Raw genomic sequence first — 22,095 nt, forward strand, 5'->3', positions numbered from 1 at the left:
CAACGGATATTTTTATTAACAGAAGATTAACCATGTTTTACCCAGTAAAATATATCCGCTTATTTTTTATTCTAACTTGGGTTAAAAATTAGGACAGTGGTGGGTTTATGTATTTATATTTTAGTATTTTACTTCCCCTTTGGGACCAAAACAGTTTGTAATTTCAATTTAACTAGAATTTTGGCTCATTGTCATGATACAAAATATAGTTCTTAAGTTTAATCTTTAAAAGATGTTGGTACTTTTAAGGTACTCTAATACATGGTGGATTCTATGGTGGTGAGCTGACGGGTCCTGAAGCTTCCCTAAACATGATACTTCCACCTACATATTTGTATTTTTTATGCAGTAGTGGGAGAGAAATATATGAACTCGTGTTCATAAGACAGCATATCAGGACCATTGAAATAGAGGGAGAAAGGAGTAAATTTCTGCCTACAAACTATGAAATGTTTTGATTAATTAAAAAACTTGGAAAGTTTCAAAAAGCACAAAAAGTTTTTATCACAAAACGTTTTTTTTTTAATTATTATTTTTATTATTTCAATTTGTGCAATTATTTTTTATGGCGAATCAGCTATAGAGAGCCAGAATTCAGTTTTTAACTCTGCAATGTAATTTTTGTATTTTTTTTTTTCCTTGTTTATTTTTATTTTGCCTGAAAAAGCACATTGATTTGCTCTGTTGCTGAAAATATGCTATAGAAATAAAATTGTTTTCATTATGAAATGCTTACTTCAAATTGAAACAATATATTTTCAAAACTTTTCAGAGTAGAACAGTCTCTAAGCTGACTTTGCATGAAAAAAACAAACTGCTAGACACTTCCATCACATTTCTTTCTTCCAGTCAATTTTCTTAGTACATTTGGACACAGTCCATTTCTTTTATTATAAATGCATCGCATTCAGATCATGATTTGAAAGCCAGGTTTAATAATTTAATTACAACATGCAGAAACCATATAGAAAATACTTTACAAACATGACAATAAAAAAATGACATTTCATGATGCTAAAAATAAAGCAAATTTCACAGACAACAGACAAGAGGCTCAGAGGGAAAGTTTGATGTTAGTACTTGGTTAGGTAATGTTTGATAAAGAACTTTGTTAGTTACATCCAACTCTTTACTTCTCCGGGTCATCAACGCTTCAATTTAAACACCGTCCCCCGACAGAAGTGGGGGTAAAGACAAGAAATAGGGAGTCTTAACTGATGAGGAGAAACAAGCAAAAGGCCTCCATTTTATCCCTTCAAATGACACAAGTTTCTTTAAAAAGAAGATGAAAATAAACTCCTTCATATTACAAGCAGTTATCAACAGCTTTGGACCAGAAATACTGACTTGACTGGTTGAAAATGTACGTTAAACCTTCACAGCTGGAGATGTTTGATCAGATTTAACACTCCTAATAATTTACTTGTGATTCAGTTAAAATAACAGTTTAACAACTCATAGCAAAAGTGTTTCAGCAACAAACGTCTCAAATTAAAGCTCAGCAATGGTATGAAATAGTTTCTCTGCTGTGTAGTTACAATCCAGCTTTGGGAGGAAATTTAAAAACAGAAAAGGTCCAAATCACTGATGTTTCGAGTTTCTCATTCATCCTGCTGTCTACTTTCATGAAGCCAGTACTGCTTCCTTCTCAGAGGAGATTTAAATGAACATGTTGACATCATAGTGAAGACAGAAAAGTGAAGTCTTGAAGTCTGTAGCAAGAAAAACACAACATGTCGCAGATTTGATTATTTCTTTGTTGTAAAAATGCTTGTTGGTATTAAATCCCTGGAAAGGCCTTAATACATGTAATATGACCACCAATCCAAGAGGAGTTGAAAAGAAGGCTTCATGGTTAAAGAGAGAGAAAGAGGATGTTCAAACCATCAATTCTAGCCAACCATATCCCCTACTCCAACATCTCTCTGCCCGGTTTTCTAACCATAATACATTCCAAAAGACTCTTTGACAATATGAGTTATGACAACATTTAATTTCCCTTTGGGATAAATAAAGCATTTTTTATTGAACTGAACTGAAATTAATTTTAAATGTTGCTGAATTTTGCTTACCACAGTTTTAGACAGAATAAAGGTTTTTAGCTAACAAGCATTGCTACAACAAAGAGAAAAAATAAATGTCATATGCTAAAAATTACCCAAATAATATACAAATTGAGCTCATTTTATGGGATTTGCTTCACAAATCTTCTTCTGTAGCTTCCGATTCAACTTGAAATGTCAAGATGCATAAAACAATGCCACCTTTGTTGGTCTTCTCACAGGATAAATAAACAGAAAAACTAAAAGCTAAAAGTTTCAAGGCATCCGTTTAAAAAATAAAACCAGTGTTTCCCCTACATGGGCATTTGCTACGTTTCTTTTTACCTCAGAAGGCTCAGAGTTTCAGCCGTTATTATCAATATTTAACATCTTCAAGTTTGCTGATTGTGAAAGATGACATATAAATGCGGGGGAATCCTCGTAAACAGTCCCTTCCTTCATCTTTCCAGACATGTTCCTCCATTTCTCCGGAGCTTTTTTTTGTCCTTTTCTCTCAGAACAACACATCTTCATTGGTAATGAGTGTCTCCACCACCAGTCTCTGGTATCGGATGTCATTGAGGGCCGTCATGGCGTCCAGTTCTGGCGCCCTCATCAGCGTCGGGCCGAAGACGATACCCAGGTTCTCGCTGGACATGAGGTTCTCCTTCTCATAATCCGTGACCCTGGATGAACAGCAGGGGGCGACATAAGATTTCTTCTTCTGCTAAGTTAAGATAAAGACATTACAATTGGTAAAGCTACAGTGCTGACCTCTTGAGGTGAGCCATGAGGTATCTGAGTGTCTCGATGTGGGCGGGGGGCAGCAGCTTCAAGGCCTCATGCAGAGACTCCAGTCGTTTTTCTGGGTCTGTAATTTCTGCGGCACACAGTAGGAAAACATTAACCATCAAATTACATCCTAAACTTAACAAAAAATGTAAATTAAAGCAGGAACACCCACTTGCAGTCTCTATGAAGCGAGGGTAGGCGTCGTATGTGATGAGAGGAATCGGCAGTTCCCTGAAGTACAGCTTGAGGGCGCCAGTGATGATGTTTATGTCTTCATAAGCGTTTGATGAAATGTCTGCTTTCTCTCCGTCTGTGGAAAACAAAAAATTGATCAGCGACGGAAATAAAAGTTGTAAAACAAGATGGCCGCCCTGAGCTGACACTGAATTATAAAACCCCAAGGAGCGCATTCATAAAAATATCCATATTTTCCAAAAGTTAAATCTTCAAACAACAAAACTTTGATTAAATAATTGATTAAATTGCTGTATTGCCCAGCCTTGGTTGTGGTGACAACATGTGGTCAGCAGGGGGCGACACTCACCTCTGTCAAAGGCCAGCTTGACGTCCTCAATCAGCTCACTGAAGCCAGATATTCTGTACAGACCCTCAGACTGAAGACCTGAACGATTGGACACTTCAAATTCAGATTCATTTCTTTGATAAATAATTTAAAATATTAGGTAATAATCCTAAAAATAAGAGCATGAATTGTAATTTAGAGGAGATAAATCACTAAAACTCCCACACAGAGAGGAGCACCTCCAGACAGAGCTGTTACATCTCCTCATTTTCTGCTTATTCTATTAATCGATGAGCGGCTGACGCACGCAGCAGCCTTGTGGGTGTTCTTCTCTCTACGTTACATAATCTCTGACTCACTCCCGCTTTCTTCGTCTCACCTCGAGCTTCGATTTCCTGTATGCACATGTCGACCACCATGGGCCTCTTGGTGTTGTGGGCTTTGACCAGCGTGGTCAGGTCGCAGCTGTAGACCTTCTTGACGTGCCGCAGGTCCGGCTGGCAGTCGTTGGGGACGACTTTGGAGCACTGCTTGTGAACGTTCAGCCCGCAGTCTGACAGGAGGAACACACACATCGTCTTTTACTCATATAAAGTCGTGATGTGACGAATTTAAAGTCTAAACTCTGAGTCTTAACCAAACTACAAAGGAACAATGAACACCTGAATTTATGGCAGAATAAATATAGTTTTAACCAATTCATGAAATTCCAGAATCTGAGAGAATAAACGGAGGGAGAGAAGGAAGGAAAGAAGGATGAGTTAATGATGACTGGATGAAAACTTGGATGGAGGGATGAGTAAACAACTGGAGGAATGAAGGGGTGAACAGATGGATGGAAAGATTGGTGGATGGATGACTGGAAGGATGGATGGATGAAAAGTTGGATGGACAGATGGATAAATGGACAAAAAGATGAAGGAATGGATGGATGGATGAATGGATGGATGAATGGATGGATGGATGGATGGATGGATGGATGGATGGATGGATGGATGGATGGATGGATGGATGGATGGATGGATGAATGGATGGATGGATGGATGGATGAATGGCTGGATGGATGGATGGATGGATGGATGGATGGATGAATGGCTGGATGGATGGATGGATGGATGGATGGATGGACAGATGGATAAATGGACAAAAAGATGAAGGAATGGATGGATGGATGAATGGCTGGATGGATGGATGGATGGATGGATGGATGGATGGATGGATGGATGTAAAGTTGGACAAAAAATGGACAGTCAGACGGATTAATGGATAGACTGATGGATGAATTGATAAACGAACAGATGGTCAGATAAATTGATAGACTAATGGATGAATAAATTAATGGATGGATGAATGAACAGATGGATGGACATTAGATGGACAGATGGGTGGTTAAATGAATGAAGAGTTGGATGGACGAATGGATGAATGGACAAAGAGATGTATGAACGGATGAACAGACAAATGGACGGACAGTTGAATGAAAGAATGTCTGAATAATTGAATGTATGGATGGATAAATGGCCAACAGTAATGAGTCCTGTTCCTCCAGTTTTCTCTTCTTTTCTCCGTGTTAATAGGAGTGAACTGCAACTTGCTGAATCATCTCTGACGGACTGAAGCGTAGGAGCAGGACGGGCGCCCACACACAGACACTTTGTTCTTCAGAACTGGACAGGCTTCACGTTACAAAACAGATGAGTCAACGTCAGCATCTCTGGGTTAAACAGAGGGGTGGACGGCGTCAAACACCCACAACATATAGATACAGATATAAATACCTGCACATTTGACTCCCTGAGCGATCAGACCCCACATGAAGTTGGCACAGTATTCACACCAGTGAGGACCTCTGAACGTGTGAACCTGCAGGGCAGAAAAAGTTGATTTTGCACATTTTAAATGAGAGAAAACATAATTAAAAGGAGAAGATATGAACTGAAGTAACAAAAGGTTCTGTTGAGCAGCTCTGTGTTGATAAGAAAAGGTGAGAAAATCATTCAGAAAGGTCAAGAAACAGCAGAGTGCCAGCTGTAATCTTAAACACAGACAGTCAGGAAGGAACAAAAGCCTGAGAGAGACATGATGGAGAGCTTTCATCAATTTAATTTATAATGACATGCTGATAACCTCACTGAGCAATAAGCAGGTTAATATTCAACACTTGGGTTCCTACAAGTCAGGAGTTCATGTTCAAATGAGTCAGTTTGACAAACTTTAAAGAACTCTGAGGTTAAAATGAACCAATCAGCTCAAAGAATACCTTTGATCTGGATGGATGGATGGATGGATGAACAAATGGATGGATGGATGATGGATAAGTTTAGTGAATGTGACAATAAAAACCTCTGGTTGTGTCAATACTTTTTCATTCTCTTATCTTGTTTTCCTAACTTCTCATAAAACCAGTCAAACCAGCTGCAGACGCCTCCAGACTGCAGGAACCTGGTCCAACCATCAGCTCTGTTGTCATGCCGACACAGAAGCTCATGTTCCCCACCAGCTCAGTGGAACCCGGTCAGATAAAGGAGAGCCTCACCTTGAAGTTGTGGACCTTCTCATACTTGGGCACCATGTCGCTCTCCCTCAGCGTGGCGCGCCGCACCAGAGACGTGAGCTGCGAAAGGGCAAAAGATCTGATTGGTTGCCAGAAGGTGGAAGCAGGGGAAGAGAGTTTGGAGGGGGCCGCCGTCCGTTTCGCCGGGTCCGGACCGCTCCTGGAGGCGGCCAGGGAAGGAACTGAACCGACACTCGCATTCAACCCGAGAGCAACTGAAAACAAAGATCCTTTCTGACTCGTTTTCTTCTTGTTTCGTCTGTTTTGCTGCTTTTTTCCTCTTTTAACAGCATAGGACTCTCTGCTCGGCATGGTTCAAGATCTAAAGTGGATTTCTATTACAGGAATTTACCTAAAAATAAATAAGAATAAAAAGTTCTGGAACAATTACAGCCTCCAGTTTCCGACTGACAACATCCTGACGAAAGCAACCCACAACAAAGATCAGCCAATCAGATTAGAGCATCTCCATTTCACAATAAAAGCTCTTCTGAATCAGTCCTGTGGTTTAAAACTAACAAAAACACAAAAACGCTTCATTTCTTGGAAGGTGACAGTGAAAAACTCCCGGCTGGGAATGATGCGACAGGATTCCTGAGTCTCCGGTGGATGAGCGCTTCTGCCCACATGGCTCTCACTGTGTTAGTGAGAGACAGGAGGGAAGGATGGAGGGAGACGGAGGAGAGGCGGGGGGAGGAGGCTGCAGCAACGGACGAATTTAACAGGTCACAATGAGAGAGGAACCGGCCAATCACGCTCCAGCGGTTCCTGTTGTTTCGCCACTGGTTCTGCCACCTCGCCTGGTCCCGGGGGAGGAGAGACGGAGCCGAGGAACAAGCTGTTGTTTTATTCATTCCTTTACACTTTTTCTTTCCCTCCATCCTTTTGTCTTTTAGTTTAACATTTACAGAGGAAAAAAACAAACAAACTAGCTTTCACCGGCGTATTTTGTAATAAACAAACAATAACAGTAAGGTCTGTTTGCACCCAACAAAGAGAAGAAGCTGAACTCCTAAAATGATGACATCACTTACTTTTAATACTTAGTTTTTAAAAAAAGAGATTAATGCTTTTAATGCTGGATGAATGAAGCAATTATTGAAATAATTATCAACTAATTCTGCAATCGATTAATCGTTACAGGCTCAAAAGAAGAAACTTTTGTTGAAACAACCACATATTCAACAGTAATTAGGCCAAATCTGTACAAAGCATACATTTTACATTTAAGATGGGAAAAAACAGCAGTTTGTCTGAACTCCTTAAGTGGCACAGTTTTAGCTTCACTGTAAAAAAATCCTACTAAGTACATTTTGCTATCCATTTATTAATCTATTAATTAGCATTTCTTTAGCTGAAGATGCATCCTTTGCTACAAATCATTAAGCATCCACTAGAGGAATTATATGTTGTTGCATTTTAAGCAATAAAATAATTAATTTTGAATTTCTTATTTGTTTTTAAGTGTGAATTTATTTGAGCGTCTTCATTTATTCTTCAACATAAACTGCATTTTTCTCCTGAAATTCACAAAAACAAATTAAAGCGCAATTTTTTTTCATTTTTTAAATAATTTTGATGTTGGTAAAGTTGATATTAAATAACCATATTGTCCAAATATATTAGAGAAACAAAAGATTGTTTCTCCTAATTGTTGCTTCAGGTAAATATATATTCTCTGATTTCTTAGGACCAACGTAGAGTAAAAAACTTTAAATTGTGTATTCGGTTCTTTTAAAATTATTTTTGTTGTAAAATATAATATAATAAATAGAATTTAAACATTAAAGACACAAAACAAGCAAGCAGACAGTCATTGCAAGGCGCTCCTGGATCATCTGGAAGCTTTAAAAACGGCAACAAACCATCATATAGAGGAATAAAACAATGATGGGAGCCAGTTCTGGTCTCAGTGTCACAGCTGCACTGCTTTGTCTGCAATTCCACCCAATTATAAAAGCACACACGTACACGGGACCAACCCCCCCTCCACCAAGACACATGCACACCGAAGCACAGACAATGATGTATGAGGTGCAGTGGAAGGTGGTCATGCACTGCAGGTCATGCAGGGCCTCAGGATCCACAAATATCACTTTCACACCTTGCAAAAGTATTTATACCCCTCAAACTGCAACACTTAGTCATATATTTCATCAAAAGATACACGTGGAGGATGATTCTGGGGGGTTTAGTGTGCAAACAAACACTAAGTTCACCTTATCAAATCACCTCCACCCCCGTGCAACTAAACTGAATCCACCTACAGAGAGACAACGAATCATTTCACAGCTGAATGGAAATTAATCTTGAACATTCTGGAGATTGCAACCTTCTGCACCCGGCTGCTGTTATGTAACTTTACTGCAGAGCCCTTGGCTGGAGGCCATCTCTCCTCTGCATCCATCCTCCTCCACCTCCCACTGCTGCATCTACACCAACCGCTTTCACCTCTGCTCTTATTTAAATTCACCTCTGGTTGTCTTAATTACTTCAGTCGTGACTGGGATTTCACAGCTTTCACAACTTGCAGTTTTATTACAAAGTGTCTACTTAGGACGGTACGGGCCGGGTACTCAGACATTTTATTTGGTGCATTGCCTGCAGAACAAACTCTTACAGCTTCCGCTAATAAATTATTCAGCCCTTTGTGTGCGTTAGTGAAACAACAGCCCTAATGATTTCTTATGTAAGTTTCATAAATTTAGACAAAAGTTCAAGTTTAATATCTTGAATGCAATTATCTTCCACTCTAAGTTAAGTAGCAGTAAGGCTTTGTTGTTTCTTGGGTGTTTGTGTTTGTTCAGCTAATTGGATAATCAGGAAATGATTAAAACTAGAATTATTATTTATATTTCTGCAGCAGCAGCTCCCAGATTAAAACTGTTTATCCAGGAAACGATGGGTTTTTAATGTGAACCCTGAAAGTCTTAGGGTTCGCCTACAACCTTTGACCTTTCACTGTAGACAGAAGGTTGGTCCTGATTGCTCACCCTCTCCTCTGTGTTTCGGCCATCTTTGATAGGGACCGGTCCGCCGGGCCTCTCTGGGCTGTGTGGCAGGAGTTTCTTCAGAGTGGGCTCCTGGTTCAGAGTGGTGTAGCCCACGCGTTCATAGATGGGGTTGATGGTCATCTTGGCGATGTACTCCGCTGCCTGAGAGGAGAAATAGAGCCACAGTATTAATGTGGCTTCATTTGTTGAGTAAAGCAGATTAAATCAGGGCGACTGCACAGCTTACATGTAAAAATAAAATTTTTCCAGACAAAATTTTCCACAGTTTTCAGAAAAAATATCAAAGACGTCTGAAAAAACATGTTCTGTTGTGTTTTTCCTAAAACAGTCTGGAAAAATATTTTCACAAGCACCTTTGTCTCGATGTAAAGCGTGATGAGGCCATCTGTCACCAGGTCATGGATAGACTCGAACCTTTTCTCGCCAACAAAGTGTTTCCCATCGTGGTAGAGACGGAAATTCCTGGTCTGGTTTCCAAACCTGGAAGAAAGAGGAAGATGTACTGACTTTGTTCTGAAAGTAAGATCAAAATGTTTCTAATTCTCTCAGTTCAAATGATTTTTTTTACCAGCTGGTGCCAAACATCGTTAAGCTGGACATGATTTCAACTCTTGTGAAAATTGTGATTTTTAACCTGAGCAGAGCAACAAGTACTGTCTGACCAAAGACTTGACAATAAAATGCTTTCCTTCAGGATTTTCTGATTTTAACAACTGTTGAATATTTTTCTTTGCTTAAGATGACAGATTTCATGTGTGAATGTGTAACTGTGCCCAGCAAGTTACTGTTTCTGCAGGAAAACTGAAATGGGTCAACAGTGAAAACGCTGCGAGATAAAACAGCACCGGAATAAATCATTAACCCAAAACCCAACCTTTCTTTTTCTGCCACCCAGATTGGGACTCTGGTTTATGAAGGAGTATTTATGGAAGGTAATTAGAACCACAGGGAGACAGAGCGGTTCAGGTGGAAGAATGACGCGTCTATGAATAGAGCAACTGACCCAAAAGCCAATCTGAATCGAGGCATGTGCCCATTTCAAAAGTGTGACGCCTACTCAGTGAAAACGTGGCGGCTCAGTTAATAAAGCCTCATATTTAACCAGATGAAGCCTCCTTTAGAAGTGATGCACTGAATTTATCAGATAAAAACTACTCTGACTCAGTTTTGGAGATTGAGTTAAAAAGAACTCCATTCTGGTGCAAGTTCAGGAGTCGTCTAAACACCAAGTCACACACGGTTTCTTAGAAATACCTTAAAGCCAGAGTGTAGGTGCCCGGCTGCCTCTGGCTCTCCCTGATGAGGTAGCTGCCTTCAGCCTGACTCAGGAGCTGATCGGCCTCCTCTCTGGATATCATCCCATGGAACCTGGACCAGGAAGACAGTCGGATTTAGCAACTAAAGATCTAAGATCAGAGGTTATCATGTTCAATCACAAAACAGTAACTTACTCTCTTCCATAGTACTTAGGCCGGTTTTCCACCTGAATGGGGAGAAAATACAGCTTAAATGATGGCAATAAATGTACGGTTGAGTTCAAAACCTGAAAGTGTTTCTTACCAAACAGCCACTGTGTTCGTGACTATGTGGGCGAACAGAATATTGCATGATTCAGATATAAAAGCTGAACACTTTGTTGCTGCCAAAAAACCTGCTGCTGAGCCAATAAATCAACACAAACAGCAGTGAATGTTAATTTTAAAACAATAACAAAGCTTATGGATTTCCATAAAAGATGGGATTTTTTTGTATATATTTACATTGTGCTCAACCTGACAAAGTAAACCGTGACACATTGTGTGTGAGATGGTGAAAGTGAGAAACATTTCAGCTGGAATGAAGGACATCCAGCTGGTTTATGAGCAAAGTGGAGGTTCACTACCCGCCTCATGCCAGCTGTGCACGTGTTCCCAGGACACGAGCCAAGCCAGCCCTAATAACCATTACTAACACCCAATTGACACCATCAACAGCACTTAGTAAAGAGGAGGGATTTAATTCACGCTCAGACATTTCAGCGTTTTTGTCCCCTGAGAGAAATGATGAAACAAAGTGATGAAATGTGAAAGGGTATTTTTGTGTTTAAACAGGGAACAGCAGGAAGTGAAACAAAAAAGTTATACTCTCTAAAATGTTAAATCTCACCAATACTTCAAAGTGGTGAGTCTTAGGTCACACATTTTTAAATATTATAGCCCAGGGCTTTGTAGAAACATCATCTGCTAATCCATATTGTCAACAAGCAGAGCTGCCTGAAGGGGATCATACAGCAAGTTTATCATCCACTTATAGAACGGAAGGGTTCACAATGTCAGAATACAACAATCTAAAGCAGTGGTGTGCATTCAGAGTAGTGTTAAAAACTACTTCATCAGAAAGTAGGGAAGATACTGAGAAAGGCCAGACAGAGTCCAACATCGATGTCATCATATGCAAGAGACAGAGACAAAACCAAGACTTTAAATGACCAAGACCATCGAGCATTTATTGAAATGGAAAAAAGTCAGAGGAGATCAAGGAACAATTGATCGTTGGTAGAATGATTGGTTTATCAGTCATTAACAAACTTTTTTTTAATGAAATCACTAATAATTAACTCTCCATTTTGACTAATGAAATGAAATCAACTCAAATCAGCCTATTTCATCATTTGTCATCACAGAGGTTGTGCAGACCTCTTAGATGTTACAAAGCCTCTTGGTGTCACAGAACATTAATAAATATGAGTCACAGATAAAGGATAGTTATTTAGTCACATATGGCAACACCTAAACAGTCTCTGTTGATTGGAGCAGATGAGGGTAAGGAGAGGTGGGGTGTCCTCAATCCAGTCTACCCGTCTGCTATAATTGGGTCATGGACTGGGTCGCAAAGCCAAAAGCTGCTCATTTAGTACCTACACAAACACAACGACAAGCCCAACCTCAGAGGACAGCTATGAACAAACTCAACAGACGGACAATCCCAACAGTAATCCCTTTGGGTTCTCCCAAACCACCAACATCTGGTGTCTCGTTCTAGTTTGGACAGATGTGCAGGGGTGTATCAATTAGTGTAAGGTCAGCAAGAATCTTGACCTTTACATTTTGCAGAGGAAGGCAATTAGTTGTGTATGAATATAGAGGTGTTCTGTGGCCAGCCTGACCTTTAGAAACACAGGGAGACTTAACACCGCCTCCCCTGCTGCCATGATCTGTCCTGTTCTCTGGGTTGTGTTTGACTTTTACATTATTCTAAATCGGATTACTTCTTGTCAAAGTCTTTCTCAAGTATCTTCCATAAGACCTGTGGCAAACAGCGAATGGGATTTCTAATATAATTTGTTCAAAAGTTGCACAACTAATCAATGACTCTAATAGATTCTTTCAACTCAGCTGTTGATCTCTGTAGCCCTTCATGAGTTAAAATTAACCTTTTGTCAGCTTTTCTGATTACGTCGGTGGTCTAAAAATCAAATAAATGAATAAATATTTCGTTATTAGAATTGTGGATCTAAATATTGCTGCTAATGATGACATATAAAAGGTAAATCTTCTGGTAAACGCAGTGATGATGCCAGAAGACGGAATCTCACCTCTGATGTGCAAGTGATCCTGCGAGGGTGTGGCGCCTCCTGCTGGAGCTGGTACACTACAGCAGAAAACAGACTTCAGATGGTTTGCCAAACATCAACAGAGAAGGCATCACTTTGTGCTTATCTCAAAGTAATAAAGATATAAGATAAAAATCTGAAAAATAAGAAACAAAATCACACATATTACATAAAAAGTGCCTATACTGATACTTACAGTAAGATTTCCAGACTGGTGGTCTGTACTCATCGTGATCTGAAGACAAAGGAAAAATAATACTGTTATTGCCCTTTGCTATGCTGCCATCTAGTGGACAGAATTTGGCTGTTATGTTTGAATTTTTATATAATCCCTGAACTAGGTAAAGTCAGATTAGATTGAATTTTTCATCCCCTGCCAGCTGTTGTGTGGATTGAGGGTCACAGTAGCTGAAAATGCAGCGTTTCCATCCAATAAAACAATAATAAATAAAAGCATCGGCAAAGCTTAATATTTCAGGAAAAAGTATCAGGATTTTATCCAGAGTCTTTGGGCTTAACTGCAGGAGTCATTTTGTTAGAAAAAAAAAAGTTTTAATAAGAAAGAAAATGCACAGAATAGGTGCATCAAAAATGGAAATTCATAACACGTAAGGAGTCTTTTGCAATATTAATATTACACACACAGTTATTGAGATGACAATGTATTTGCAAAACATTTATTAGCCCTGTACAAAATGACCCTTCTGAAGCATTTAAGCACATTTTGTGCAAATGTTATCATCTTTATGGCTACATAATGAAACTCTGGCAGATAATGTTGCCATATCTCCAGTTTCTTGATCAGAACAAGTGTAAACGATTAACAGATGCCTGGATTTGCTCTCACTAGAAACAATGCTTACAACAGCAAAACATTAAATTAAATTGTTTCCACAACAAACTCCAAGCCCTGCAGTAAAAATAAACATGCCCCCTCTGGTCAGCACCTTGCAGATTGTTCTGTCTTTGTTGCATGTGTAAAACTAACAGTGGGACTTCCTGTCTTGGTGTACTCTGTGCTCATTCCTCAAGCCTTATCTGTTGAGCACTCGTCCTCTTTGGTATCCTGTCTTCAAAATAACTCCCAATCCTCCCGGAGCGAGCGTCTCGCCCTCCCTTCTCGGAGCAATACAGCCGCTCGATTAGACAAACCCGACGAGGGCAGACATAACATGGACTCTGTGTTCAGAATCCACTGTAGTTACCGTGACGTTTTGTGCAAATACACGAGGAAAGGTGTGGCACGTTGTAGATTACTTTACGACAGACTGTTTATTACAAAAGGAAGTGTAAATATTCAACCTAAAACTACATTTTGCACAAACCAGTGGCAATCCAAAACATTATTATTTATTTAATAAAACAAGAAAATAAATATATTAAAATAAAATAAATAATTGTAGGTAAAATATCTCTGGAATGTATCCATTAAATTGGTTATTAAATCTGGAAATAACTGGTAACAATAGGCATTTATTGCCTTTTAAATTCATATAGAAAAAGTTTAAACAAACTAACAATTGTAACAATTAACCAAACAATCATTTTACCGGTGATTGTAGTAAACTATGGAAAACAATCATCATTTATTAAATACATGTGCTAAAAATGTATTTGTGACCATTATGTATAAAACTATTTAGATTTAGCTTAATGCATAATTAAATAGTGGACAGAAACTATTTGATAACAAATAGGATTGTATGTTATGTATTTATTGCTTTGAATATTTTTCACATTTATTATGTTTATTGATTGATTTCCAATTTTATTTTAATGATCACATTTAAATATGTTTGCATGTTTTATTGCACTGTGGCACTTTTACCCTCAATACTGGTCTATAGACATGCAATAAAGTGAAAAACTAATAGATTTAATTTGCAGATAGCTGAGAATGTTAATAAGCGGTGGTACATTTGTACCTACTAGATGTAGATATTATTTAATGTCAATTTTATCCACAGTTTTACTTGTCCAGCTTTATAAAACATTAACCTTAAGTGAAAGAAATAACAGATCTTACCATCATTTCCGAAATACATACATAGAAAAATGAACACACTCCAACTACATCACCTGATGTGTGATGCTGCTTACCAAAGACATTTAAGGCCATCCTGATCACCAGATGTAATGAACAATTGACCAGCAGTTCCCAATACCGTCCAAAAACGGACCGTGGTAACTCAGATCCTGGCAGAGAGGAGACACAACCACAAGAAAGAGGAGAACCTGAACATCACTGGGTGCGATCCAGCTTAATAAGTGTAAAGAGCTCAGTAGCAGTATAACAATAAGTGGTCAGATGAGGCAAAGGAGAGCTAACGTTAGCTGATTCACGCACAGCGCTTCCTCAGATGGCAGGAAGCAGGGGGACCAAAACGGAGCAAAATGCGTCCCACTTCTTTTTAAGGATAAAAAAACAGCAAGTCTGCGCTAAAATAAATTATCAATCTTCACACCCGTTCAGGGGAAAAGCCGCGGTAAGCGAATGATACTCACACTTACATCCCATTCTACATTATAGTCGCCATCTTGCCAGGTCACGTGAGCAGTCTCGTCTTCTCTTGGGGGGTAACTATGGCAACAGACCGTCACTCCCGCCTTAGGGTTTGTTGGACCTGGATATCCTAGATTATTCGCAGTGTTTTGTCTTCAAAATGATAACTAAATCCGGATTAATAAAAGAAAACACAAAATTCCACAAAAACAGAGGCGATTTATGGTTCTTGAAAGACACTGGAGGCGATGGGGCGTATGGCCGGTTAGCTCAGTTGGTTAGAGCGTGGTGCTAATAACGCCAAGGTCGCGGGTTCGATCCCCGTACGGGCCACATAAGCTTTTTCTCTCCAACGCTACAAGATTCATTCAAATATAAGTAAAACATTCCGACATAATATTACGGCTCAATTTTTTATGGACCTAATATCGTGGCAACATTGTCATTGAAGAAAAAACGGACATTGAAACACCTCTGATGATACTCTCATGTTGCGCTGCAGATTTTTAACGTTCTTGTCTGTTTTTTTTTTTTTGCTTTTCTTTATACGTTTTACAATGTTTTATTTTTCAATGTCAAAATTACTTTCAGTGTCAAGATAAAACTGTCATTGTTTTAGCTCCAAACTTAATTCCCCCAAAATTGATCTATGTGCAGCCGTTTTGATATCTTGTTTTCAAACCAAGTTTATTTTCTTTTTAGCAAAACATTTTGAAAAATGCTAGATTTTAATACTTATAAAATGCTTAAGTTTTATGTATATTTTGTATATTCTTCTGAAAACGTCATATTACATATTCGGATTTACATTTGGGGCATTAGCTTTAAAAGAAAAAAGTTATCAAGCCAAAATCACATTTTCCAACATGTTTGAAATCAATTCTAACACTTAAAAACAAAAATGAAAGAAAAGGCATTTGAAAAGTTTTATATAAAGCAATTTTGCCATTTCTGATAAGTAAAAAATATTGCACACACATATTTATTCCCTCTTAAAATGGCTATAATCACACACAGCAGGCATATCACATGCTAATCATAACAAAATATGTCCTGTTTAGACCGCAGACATTTAATTATTCTGCTGAAGTTAGAGTAAACACAACCGTAAAGCAAATAAAATAGTGCACAGCTGGAAAAAATGTCACATTAAATGTAAAGCAAGCCAAAAAACAGTTTAATCCAAGAACTTAATTGTTTTAAAAGACAATTAAAGCAATAACAGCCAATTCAGTTTGTTTTTCAGCATCAGTGTTCAACATATTAATCTTACTTACCTCACTTATACTGTTGAGTATTTGTTTCCAGCTGTATCCAGTTGCTGTTGTTTCACGAGTTCAGAGATTATTGTTCTTGTCTGTGTTGTCCGTCCTCGTCTTGTTGGCCCATATTTGCGGTTCTAGCAGGGCACGAATAAACACATGGACACATTTATTTATTTGTTTGTTCTAGGTCACACAGAAACACGACCTACTGACCTGACCTGACATGATCTGACCTGGCATGACATGGCAGCGGCGCCACCACCAGGAGGTTTCCATGTCTGTTCTTTGTTTTTCTCATTAGCAAATGAATGTAATTTATGTATAAAAAATAAAACTAGGTCAAGTTGTGATTCATTTAAAATGGGAGTATGCGGATTTGTAGCAACAAAACAATGTAACTGTTATTTTATGAGTTTTTTTTATTGTTGTTGTTGATGATGTCACTCAATCCTGCAGTTTTGCATCCAGTGTTTACAGACTAAAACTGTGTAGTGGTGTCCAAAATGCGGTGCAGGAGCCATTTATGACCCTCTGAAGGATTTTGGATGGATAAACAGACATTTATGGTCTACAAGCAAAGTTGGTTAATACAGATAGATAATTTTTTAGGGAAGTGTTTTTAAAGAGATATCTTTTTAAAAAATTATGAATATTAAAAATGCAAAAATAGATTTGCATTTATTACCAACATTTTTGTATTTATCTTCATTTTGAAAAAACTTGTTTATTGACCTAATCTTACTTAAAACCAAATCTTGCCGACCAAATAAGAAAACAATGAACACAAAAAAATTAAAAACTGTATGCCTGTCATACTAATGCAACCGTTAAATTCCGAGATTAATCTCCAAAATCTCCTTTTTTCTTGCAACTTTCTGACTTTTCAGTTTGAGAAATTTCCAAATTTTTTTGTTGGAGATTTTCTCCTTGTTTTCTAATGATAATGTCCCTTTTACACCGTCATAGTTTACATATAAAATTAACATGAAATAAATTATAGTACTTTGCAGCTGTAAATGCGGAAAGGTGAAACACATTTGCAGGAGAAAGGTGTAGCGGAACCAACCAGGAGGTGTCGCTGTTGCCCTGGCTCTGGTTGCGCTCTCTCCGCGCCCGACACGCCGGGTTGCACCACCTCCACCAGCTTCAGCGCTGGAGGCGGTGTGCAGCTCTTTATTGTTCTGCTGGAAAGCTTGATCCGCGGCCGGCCGCATTTGTTTCGATGGCCGCCGCTCACAAGCCCCGTCCCAGCTGAGAGGGAGCGGTCCATCTGCGAGGACGACACCGAGGTACCGAGCGGTGGATCGGGATTTCTCCTACATAAAAGCGGCTTCTTTCTGGCGGGCAGTGTGTGGATCCTGGAGGAGGAAGACGGGGTAAGGAGGAAGGCATCCCGGATCAGAGCGTGGCTCCATGCAAAACGCTGGATTTTTACAAATTTGAGAGTTTTCTTTGTTTAGTTTTCTTGTGCTATAAATGTGTTTTTTGCCTAATAGTAGTTTAAGGACGCCCCTGTTGCAGAGCAGCCTGGTTATTTTCCTAATCTGCAGCGCTTTAGGGGTCCAACTGAGCCTGTGTGACTGTAAGCTTAATATCAGCCAACCATACCTTTCTATTGGCTGTCTTCTGATTATCTGCAGTTCTGATTTGGCATTTTAGTCCATCAATATGTCCTACAAACATAAAAAATAGGACATCCTATAAGGGCTTCTATCTTCTGACACATTTGGACTTATTTATAATACTAAAATGCTCAATATAAGCAATAAAAACTAAATTAAGAGTCTGAAAGAGGTTGAAATCATCTATTTATCTATAGTAGCCCCTACAGGAGACCTTTCCTGCCAACAGTCATCATCACTATCTACAATAACTCTTTGAAGAATTTGAATAAACATGAGTTACAGCAACATTTATTTTCCCTTTGGGATCAATAAAGCAGTTTTGATTTGATTATTCAAAATAGATGCTAAAAACAACCGCCCAAACAAATTCACCCTGAAAGCAGACCGCAAGATGCTAAAGAAAGGAAATTCTTTGGAAATGTTTGGCATAGTGCTTCTGTGATGCACAGAGATGGAAGTGCCATGTTTTCTTTAAATAGTAGACATCAACATATGAACATTTGTTAATTTAAAAACCAACTTTGGTTGTATCTTAAAAAGGTGCTTCTTATTGGCTGCTTTTGTGTCACTTTTGTTTGTGTTTTTTTGTCTTTTTTTTCTCTGTTTTTTCCAGAGTTAGGTAGTAACTAGTTACATTATTTGAGTACATTTTTGAAAAAAGGAATATTTTTACTGCGCTGTACTATTTACTTTTACTTCAGTAATTTTATCATAAGGAATTTCTGCTGTTATTTGAGTAAAATTTCTTGATTTTCTACCCACTGAATGAAAAAGAAACATGTTTTAACCAAAAATTCACCAGAGACACACCTACAGTTTTTGTTAAAGTTTAATCAATTTTTATTGAAAGAAACGTATTAGGAAAAATGTTCTTTTCCAAATCATTTTGTTCTTAAAATACCAAAATGTCCACTTAACTTTACATTTTGGTCCATCTGATGATGTAATTTTTAAACATGAAATGATTGATAATTTGATCAGTTACTTTTACCAAATACTTTTTTTTTACTGTTTAGTAATTTCTTGGCTACTTTTTCCTTTTACTTTAGTAAAAATACGCTGAAGTAGTGCTACTCTTGTGTAAATGTTTTGAGTACTCTACCCTCCTCTGGTATTTTCTCTGTTTTCCTGCAGTCAAACATCATGCATGCTAATCTGCAGCACACAAACACAGGTTGCCTTACTGTAACCCACTGACATCGTCACACTAGCCTAACGGATTACTCTGCTAACCTACATTCTGGCTACTGTACTCAACTTCTTTATGTCTCTCTCTCTCTGGGCCGGATCTGTTTTATTTCAGCCTGACAAAGCGAGCTTTCGCTCACTGATCTCAGACGATCGTACGCCCCTTCCCCCCGTCTTTGCACCCTCCTGAGTGGGGTCACAGCTCAGGGTCACCAAAGAGGCAGCACTGACTTTTTTCTTTTTGCACGTGGTTGGTGGAGCATGTAGCTGTAACATAGCCTGCTCAATTGCTTTACATCCCCTCTGCATGTTTTCAAATCAATATGTCGCAGTGTGGTTGGTGTTTGTGTCTCAGAGCAGCTAAATTGCCCTTTCAGTGAACAGGGGAGGGTGTCACCTTGATAAAACGTCGTGTCGGGTGTAGCGTTGTGGCCTGGAGCTCGCCGCCGGCGGCTCATCTAAACAACGGAGTCATGCAAGACAGTCAGCAATAAAACCTCTGCTGGGTTCTCTGCTGTGAGACAGAGACACACTCCATGTTGTTTCATTTTCAGATCTGAAATGCACCAATAAATGTAGAAATATAACAAAATCTGACCGGAAATGGCTTCACACACACTTAACAAAAATATAGTAGGTCAAATTCTGTTGCTAAGAAACCAAAATATATCAGACGTTTGCATTTTAAGCTTCTTAAAGGGTGCGTGGATTTTCTTAAAGTGGGGTTCTGCGGAGACATTCTGAGTCGTCAGTAGCAGGGTTGCAATAGTTTTCATTATGTTTAGTTTTATTTTGTTGTAACTTTTTGTTTGTCTAATTCTGTTAGGTTTTAGAGTGTGTTTTCTAGTTTTTCTATTAGTTTTTATTTAAATATTTTTTCATACTTTGCTTAATTTTTAGGTGCAGAATTCAAAAAGTAATGATTTGCATTGAAGGATACATAAATTGGGTAATAAATATTAAACAGAAGATGCCATTTTCAAAAAAATATATTTAATTATTGTTGAAGAGGAGTGCCATAATTAGCTGTCAGCTGATGTAAACTGCTTGTGTGGGTAAAAATAAATATATTTCACATCAGTTTGAAATTAATTGATTCATAAATATGGAAACAAAAAAAAATTGTCTTTAATTTTATTATCGTTTAGTTAATTTTATAAACGCTTTTTTTGCTAAATAAACTCATTTCAATACAGCCAAAACGCCTCATCTGAGCATAAAACCATCTTTGCTAGCTATAAATCTTCAGTTTATTCAATGTAAAGTGAATTTTATCTCAAAAATATCTTGGTGGTTAAAAGAATTAATTTAATTTTTTCTTTTTGGTTTTGTAGAATAATTATGAGTGGTCAGTATCTTACATGTGTTCTGGCCAAAGAAGTTCCTGCTACCATTTTATTGGTTACAGCGGCCAGACCAAAGCAGATTTATTCCATTCTTTAACCAAACATAATCCTAAAAATGTTTTTTTTATTTATTGTTTTGGTGGAAGAGAGAGGTTAGGATTTTTAAATGGTAAATCTGGCTCAATAACTTCCTTCATTTTGCTTAAATCGAGATTAGTTTGTCAATTAAATGTTATAAAAACCTTAAATGCACATATATACAGAAACAGTTCAATCAATGCTATCTTTTTTCAAATAATCAAAAAAATAAAGTATTTACACCCAGTATTAAACTTGTATTTTATAATATTTACCAATTTGACTTCATCTTGTGTGAATTTGGTGCCAGTTGATTCTCTTTCCCTTATTTCCCACAGTTGTGCTGCGTCAGTGATTGCAACATCTATGCAAATAAAATTCCACATTTTAAAACATTCCTTTGAGCTGCATGCATTAAAGTTAATTTAGATGTTTTAGTTGCCAATGATTAATCAAAAATAAGGACTGGTTCAGATTATGGGAAATACCACAAATCCACATTAAGTGGTTGTCGCATCCCCTTTACATTGTTTCATGTGTGACGGCAGCTTCTCTTTTTCAATATGTGTTCACATTTTTCATTCTAATCTATCAGTGACAGCGCAAAAAATAGTCTGAATGTTTTTAGTACTTTCTTAAATTTTACATCCAAAAGACTCGGGTTAAAGAGGGAAAGAGAAGTTATGGTGTAAAATATGTGAATTAATCCAATATAAACAGCTCAAAACGGTGAGAATTTACTTAGAGAGTGAATCCTGATCTGTTCCAATGTGGGCTGAAAGGCTGATCTGAGAGGAAGAAGCCATTTCTACAAAACAACAAAAAAATGCCAAGTATTTTTTGAAATAAGACAAGCTAACTTAAAAGTAACTTTACAGCAAGATATAGAGGCTTGTTCTAAGTAAAGAAGTGCTAGGAATTTTCCCATGTTATAAGTGAAATAATCTTCCAGTGGAACTTGTACTTTTTTAATAAATATTAAGGAATTAAAACAAGCCTCTATATCTTGCTGAAAAGTTACTTTTAAGTTAGTTTGTCTTATGTCAAGATGGCTAAGATATTTGCACTAGAAACTACTTGGTAAAATTTTGCATTTTTGCGGTGCTGTAAGAATCTAGAGGAACTCCCACCAAATAAATTTATGACGTATGAACAAAATGTAATGTTTAGAACCAGATTAGTGAGCCCTGTTTGACGTAAAATGTGCGTCGTGGCTCATCTGATTCCCAGGCTCCTGCGCCCAGCCGCCATCTCTTGGGAAACGCTGGGCGAACCCCAGTTGAAAGGCGTCTCTGGAGGCCTTGGTGAGTTAAAGCTGCGCTGCCTGACGCTCCCACAGTGGCTTCCTTTGTGCCTGCTGTGTGACCGGTTCACTCTGTATTCCAGCCTTGCACAACCAGCCTCCCTGCTGAAGACAGAGGGTGATGAGGAAACCTCCCAATTTTTTCCCTCTCTGGGTTTAATTGCTGGAGACACTGATCCCAGAGTCTTAAATCAGAAATGTTTTGTGGGTTCATTTGGGATGGAGGTACACTCCTTCAGATCAAGTTGGGTTTTCCCAGTTTCTAGGGAT

At 38.2% G+C, this 22,095-nt stretch overlaps 2 protein-coding genes across 9 annotated transcripts in view; one reads left to right on the plus strand and one right to left on the minus strand.

Moving 5' to 3' along the window:
• Positions 1–915: 915 nt before the first annotated feature.
• On the minus strand, positions 916–15,130 carry LOC122827082 (N-chimaerin). Of its 3 annotated transcripts, none has more exons than XM_044109668.1 (15): positions 15,029–15,130; positions 14,618–14,713; positions 12,714–12,752; positions 12,500–12,555; positions 10,377–10,408; positions 10,180–10,293; positions 9,279–9,405; positions 8,905–9,066; positions 5,894–5,971; positions 5,136–5,220; positions 3,737–3,910; positions 3,379–3,456; positions 3,007–3,144; positions 2,817–2,922; positions 916–2,728 (listed from the first exon to the last, which is right to left on the minus strand). In XM_044109668.1, exons 2-15 carry the CDS (start codon positions 14,634–14,636, stop codon positions 2,557–2,559), a joined length of 1,380 nt encoding a protein of 459 aa, XP_043965603.1. In that variant the 5' UTR covers positions 14,637–14,713; positions 15,029–15,130; the 3' UTR covers positions 916–2,556. The 3 variants fall into 3 exon arrangements, with proteins under 3 accessions (XP_043965603.1, XP_043965602.1, XP_043965604.1); XM_044109667.1 differs by having other exon boundaries at positions 15,023–15,091; XM_044109669.1 differs by lacking the exon at positions 15,029–15,130 and adding an exon at positions 14,865–15,009.
• A 2,200-nt stretch (positions 15,131–17,330) lies between these two features.
• farp1 (FERM, RhoGEF (ARHGEF) and pleckstrin domain protein 1 (chondrocyte-derived)) overlaps positions 17,331–22,095 on the plus strand; it is a 45,275-nt gene continuing 40,510 nt past the window's right edge. For 2 of the 6 annotated variants that reach the window (XM_044109574.1, XM_044109579.1), the window contains exon 1: positions 17,379–17,661. The gene's annotated coding sequence lies outside the window, so the exon portion shown is untranslated. Of the gene's footprint in view, positions 17,662–22,095 lie in introns of all 6 variants that reach the window. The other 4 variants (XM_044109582.1, XM_044109578.1, XM_044109580.1 and 1 more) reach the window with 4 other exon arrangements.

The sequence above is a fragment of the Gambusia affinis genome, linkage group LG24, assembly GCF_019740435.1.
Source record: "Gambusia affinis linkage group LG24, SWU_Gaff_1.0, whole genome shotgun sequence".
In the NCBI taxonomy this organism is placed as follows: domain Eukaryota; kingdom Metazoa; phylum Chordata; class Actinopteri; order Cyprinodontiformes; family Poeciliidae; genus Gambusia; species Gambusia affinis.